The following is a 6,261-nucleotide window of genomic DNA, read 5'->3' on the forward strand; positions in this document are numbered from 1 at the left end:
CTAAGTCTAAAGGACTATACAGAGAAAGCAGCTCACTAATAAAATTTAGCCAACAGGGCTTTTCCTCTAGCTAGGCAAACAGATATTAAATTAGTTACTGCAAATAAGTCCAACTAGATTTACCTATACATAAGAGGGTCCAGAAGGCACACAGGGTCTCTGTAATCTTCTGTCTTTTCCATAATAGGCTTATAAATATTTAGCATTGGAAAAGCAAAAATTAAATCATCTTGAATTGACACTGCTATCATCATAATTCAAATTTATAAACACACACTCATATACACACATAACACCCTGACTACATCTGATAATGAGAGCAAGGAAATAGTTGATTCTGCCTAATTAAAACAGCTAATTTAGTGTGACATATTTGTTAGCAGTAATATTATGATTAGTAATAATTTTCTATATAACTTTATAATGTGAAAATTGCATATTAAATGAAACTGAGCTAGAATCGTATTATTATACAGCATTTTATGAAGAGTTGCTCTCAGACATGAAGTATTAAGCAGATGTGAGGTCAATGGGTTTACATCATTCTAATCCAACAGAAATTTGGCCCAGATTCTTTCATGAATCTTTAGCTGTGATATATGTTATTTTGCACCCAATTCTCACCCACTCCCCCATTTGATGTTTGCTGGCACATGAAGTTTGCATTCACCCCCTATTTGAAATTTGCTGTCCATGTAAAGCTTGCATTCATTCAAAATCTCAAAGGGGTTTTCTGTGGATGAGCTGTGTTGACTGCTCATGTCAGTGCAAAATTCTTGAAGTGTCTGTTAATAAAAGCTGCCTAGAGGAATGGTCTATCTGTAATGCAGTCAGAGAGTGATCCAGGTACCAACATGTCAGCATCTCAGGGTGCTTTAGACAGCCTCAGGTATATTAATCTAGAGCAGAGTATATGCAGTGATGACATAGGAACCACACCTCTCTTGAAAGACAGTGGGAGAACCAACAGGATATCCAAAGGCATCTAAAATGGTGTGAAAATATTAGGTTTAGGCAACTAACATAGCAGAAATCACTAATGAACTTGGTCTCACTCCGCAATGACTTTTACCCTGTAAAACTTCACATTACGAAAGAATTCAAGGACAGTAGAAAATAAGATGCTTTCAGCTTGGTAATCCTAATATACCTGAGCTGTGAAACAAGGTGGCTATCGCATTCTTGAGGAGCAGGTTTCTTCTGTTCTGTCATGATGCATCTGCCCCAATTCTGCATTGAGTTGGCAATCTCTGTTTCAAAACACTCCATATTTCAGACTGCAAGCTCTCCTCAATTAACTTCGCTTCTCTTTTTGCACTTCTCGACACAACCACAGCTACAATGCTGGCTGTTGTTACTGGATCATTTGGCCATTCCTCACTTACATTGTTTCTTGCGAAAGACAGGGCTTAGCTGGCAGCTCAGGTGAGGAGCCTGCCAAAGAGTTGACTGCTTGCAGCGAAAGACAGTAACAACGGCGCTGAGCGTGTGCCAGCCTGGCTCCCTGCAAAGCCATTTCCTCTCCCTGACTCCTGCATCTCATGAGAGCACATTAGTGATCAGCCTTATAAACAGAAAACACATTATTTCATCCTCATTTTTAATTGCTCTTTCTTCTCTGCTTTTCAGGAGAACTCAGCCCAGAACAAGGCTCCATGGGACAGTTTCAAAACCACTGGCGAATATCAACACTATACAACAATAAACGTATTAGACACAGAGGCAAAGGATGCTTTAGAACTAAGACCAGCAGAATGGGAGAAGTGTCTGAACTTGCCTTTAGATGTGCAAGAAGGTGACTTTCAAACAGAAGTTTAACAAAAAGAAAAACAAACTGAACAAGAGAAAAAACAAAAAAAATAATTCATTGCACTGACAATAAAGAGACTTTGGGAATCCTGACACTCCTGTCTGAACATTGTGACTACTTTATGTCAGGCTCTTCCTGTGCCAAATGTCAGTGGTTTTTTTTTCATACAGTTTATTCCCACTAGTATGGCTAGTGGAGAACCAGGTGTACAATTCTTACCATCGTGTGTTGTAAGTACCCGTGGAATGGATTTGTAAGGTAATCTTTATAGATAAACCTCAAGCAACGATTCATGTTGTAACAGCTTCATTTGGTTTAGTTTTCAAAAAACTTCACCATGAAGCACAATGTATATATTTATGCAGTTTTTAAAGTTTATAACAGTCTGTTTGGCCATTACTACACTTTTTACTTTATAATATAAAAGCAAAGTTTTTGTCATTAAATGAATGTCTGTTGAGCTACATTCTTCATTGCTTTAAATGCAATAAAGTAATAATCTCACTTTTATATGAATAATATATTTCACATCTTTATTATTGCAGTTTTCTCTGGAAAGCTCAGAGTATCTTTCTCTGCTGCAGCTGTGTATAAAATATTTAAAATGTTGTATGGTGTAAATAAACCTTTGTCTACATATCAGTTTCTTAGTGCATTTTATTCTGTATTTGTTGACCTTAAATTTGCATATTTATAAAGTTTTCTTTAAAAACACACATACCGAATATGTATTTGGAGTTTTCATAGTATATTGTTCTAGCTTCTGCAAGGAGTTTCTCAAGTGTATTAGTAGGTTTGTATAGCCATTCTGCATTTTCTTAGGATAACTTTTGTGACAATGTACCATATAAATTGGACTTGTCAGAATACTATTACAATTGTTCTATTTTATAACTATTTTTTCTTGTTGCAGAAAGACAACTAATGGAAAATAAGGACAGCACCCCAAGAAAATGTTGATTTAGAATCATTAAATTTTGTGCATGTTCTTGTTGCTGTATAACAACAAGACTTTAAAGATAAAAAAATTGAAGTATTTTTGACAAAAAAAAAATGGAGTCTGTTTCATATTATAAATCAAGAGCACAGCATGATTTATGTTGCAAATACAAGTTAAACAATCAGGAAGAGAAAGAAAGACTAAATCCCCTTTTCCATGCTCAGAACTGAAAGCAAATCTTTGAAACCTCTCCTAATCTACAACATAGCTGGGGGAGGGCGATGGCATCTCAAACCTGTAGGTGCTAAATTTGTAGAAATCTTGTTTACCAAAACTATTTTAGTTCGTGCTGTACAGAATTGAATATGCTACAGCCTACTAGCTGGAGAGCTCTTCTGAGAGGAAGAAAGCATGCTCACTAGTCTGTTTAGCAAGGAGACTAAAATGCAGACTTGTTAGAGAGAACTTTACCCAGAGCTTTGACAGATGGAGATCATCATCCATCAGTTAAGAGGAAAGCAGCAGATCATCCTTTTATTTTCCAAAAAATCAGCTGAGGAGAAACCTTCAGGAAAGCATTCCAGTCACTGAACACTAAAAGAAAGGAGGCATTTTCTCCAGGCCATAGTAAGGTCTTTAAGTCATGAGAAGCCTGACTTTGCCTGTTCCAAATGAGCATCTCATGCAAAGTGCAGATTTAATCTAAGACTTTAACATCTAAATTTTTGCATGAATGCAAAATAACTAGCTCCCAACCTAGTACCAAGTCCTCTACCTACCCAATTTAGGTGCCCATGGATTAGATATTGTAGTACTCAATTTTGCAATACATCAGTCAATCAGAACTGGCTGTCTATCAAGAAGCTGATGCAGAAGCTGCCTATGCAGCCTATGGGCACCATGCTGCTGAGATCTGATATTGCACCAAAGACTCAATTCTTCACAAGACGAGAATTTAAGTCCCAAATACGAATTTGACTATTTTTTTAATATATATCAAGTTCTAACCTGAAAGGGGTTTATTTTCCCCTCTAGATAAATATATGATGGAAACATCACATTTTTAAGGATTTCATCTAATATAGTAAGCATCTCTCAAGCAGAGCAGGTTTTCCAAAGTTTCCATTTTTCAAGACCAAATCGTGAAGCTTAGGCTTTCTGATCCAGATATAAGCCTTAGCTTCCTCCTTTTTTGATCAAAATATAATGCAAATCTAAAGCACCTTGGTATTTCAATAACTGAGATAATTTATATAAGCTTTATACCAGCAAACTCTTGTTCCAATAGCAGTCTAGTTATAGCAGCAGAAAGCTTAGAGTAGGCTGCAAACTTACCCAGGAAACACGACAAATCAGTCTATACTCAACACTCTGCTGACCCAATTGTGCTGTTATTAATAACCTAGCTGATGCAGGTTTAACATTAGCCTGAGTATTTATGCACCACACAGCAATCACAGATGTGCTTTCAGCATATGAGCAGCAGTTCAGTGCCTCTTTACTCTTTATTCAGATCTTGAGCTGCACTGCCCAGAAAGTCCTGGGAATTTTTATTTTTTATATATTTCTTATTTAGAAATATTAAGAACATGCTGAAACCCACTGTATTTACCTACCGATTATATTGCTTCATATCAATGCAGAGTTTGTCTTCCATAGGCAAGCTGTCACACATACTCATGGCTCACATCTCAGTGTCTCTGGAATGGTGCAAGTCAGGCTGAGCCCAGCACGGAGTACAAACATGTATGTACCAGCTATGTAAGTGTTGCTAGAGCACTGATGAGATGTTTGGCATTATACTACATCCACATAAAAATGTAGGGAGTCAGAATTCCCTACATTACAGTGGATGCAGAGATGATGGGGGGCCTTGCATTTTCCTGCCAGGGAGGGCTGGTACCATTTACAGTGCCCAGTCCTATCCCAGCTGGCCTCCAGCCACAGTTCCAGCAAGGTTCAGGGGTGTGAAGGCTCAGCTACCCTATGTTACTGCAACTGGCACAAGACTATATCAAGGTAGTTGAACTCAGCCTAGAGTTTACCTTGGTCCAATTTAAAATACATATTCCCTAGATGTATGTAGAAAAAAATAAACACTTTTTTTGAGGAAAGGCCTCATTTTCTCAACAGTTTAAATACACTTTAGTAACCATGTAAGACCATATGTAGTTCTCTCTGTCCTCCTCCTACATATAAGTTAGGAAGGATATTTTTCTGGCAAGTCAACGCTCAGCAAAATATGGACTTCTTCCCTGGAGTTTTTAGTACAAGAAAGCAGTGCACACAGGAATTTCTAGCTGAGCAGCCATAGATCAATCAGATAGCAGTTCAAGATATCCGCAACTTCAGAGCCAAGGCTGTGTAAAGGGGTTTTGTGTTGCTGGCATAAAAGTGCTAACAAAGTTATTTGCTACATGGATCCTTGCCAAAGTGATGTTATTTAACCCAGAATTTTCTGGGGAGATAAACTAGTCATTATTGAACTTCAGCTCATGCTCTGCAACACCCCTTGGAGGGAAGAAGGAAGGAGAGACTAAGTGCTGCAACAAGGGAGGAGAGGTAGAATAACAGTACTGCCATACACCTTCGGAGTGCTATGGGCTGAATATTGCTGTGATTTTAACAACTCCTTATGCTGAAGATTTAGGAAAAAGCTGTAAAAAAAAGGCACAAACAGGCAAGGGGGTTTTCCGTTGCATTTACTACTGGGTCTGAATTTCTTCGTAGTCAGTGAAAGAGCGCACTTCTCTGAGAAATGGGATGCTGACATTCCTCCTATAAGAGCATAAGCCATAAAACACCTTACAATGTCTTACATTGCGTTCAGCTGGGGTAGTTTCTTTAAAAAACAAACAAGCAAACAGAAAACCCCAAACCCTCAGCTGTGAAGGTAAAATGTGGTCTGATGTTTTGGCTTGTCTCCATTCCCCATAGTTGCTAAGCAATGCTGTACTTACGAACCAGATTTAACAAAAGGTCTACTTCCCGCGTGTAAGCAGGCATCCATCTGTCACAGCATCAGCAGTGTGCTTTCCATTGGGTTATGCAAAAGTATATGGAAATCTCTGTTAGCAATCAGCAGATGGAAACACTGTGTATAGATAGCAGACTTTCAGTTCTTCGGGCACTAGCTCAAAGCTATGCTTTCTCTCTGATTCCGGGTAAGACACAAGAAGCAGTTTGAGTGGCAAATGTTAGCTTTGTCTCTCCAAAAACATTATAGAACTCTCCTGTGTGAGTAAGCACATTCTCATGTGCTGTTAGTAAACAGAGTGATATCCAGTTGAATATGTGTTTGAGGAGCTGTGCCTGGTGTCAAAGTGCAGATGGTGCAAAGAGGATTTGTTCCAAGCCAGGTCTTATCCAGTGCAATGTTGTACATCTTTCTTTGCAAGGAAAAGAGGCCTCATTAAGAATCAGCATAAATCAAGTGCTGAGAAAACAGGCATGACTACTAACCCTAGCATTCCCACTGAAATGTTCTGTCTATTAATTACAATTGCAATAT

At 38.3% G+C, this 6,261-nt stretch overlaps 1 protein-coding gene across 11 annotated transcripts in view; it reads left to right on the forward strand.

Annotated features, from left to right (window-relative positions):
* Positions 1 to 2,449, forward strand: part of ADGRB3 (adhesion G protein-coupled receptor B3) — a 468,984-nt gene extending 466,535 nt beyond the window's left edge. For all 11 annotated transcript variants that reach the window (XR_014582934.1, XR_014582935.1, XM_083832452.1 and 8 more), the window contains one exon: positions 1,630 to 2,449. Coding sequence is in view for 9 of the 11 variants with exons in the window: in XM_083832452.1 (XP_083688578.1) it covers positions 1,630 to 1,818 (189 nt within the window). In the remaining 2 variants the exon portion in view is untranslated. The remainder of the gene's footprint in view (positions 1 to 1,629) is intronic.
* The last annotated feature ends 3,812 nt before the right edge of the window (positions 2,450 to 6,261 follow it).

This window comes from Anser anser, assembly GCF_964211835.1.
Source record: "Anser anser genome assembly, chromosome: 3".
Lineage (NCBI taxonomy): Eukaryota > Metazoa > Chordata > Aves > Anseriformes > Anatidae > Anser > Anser anser.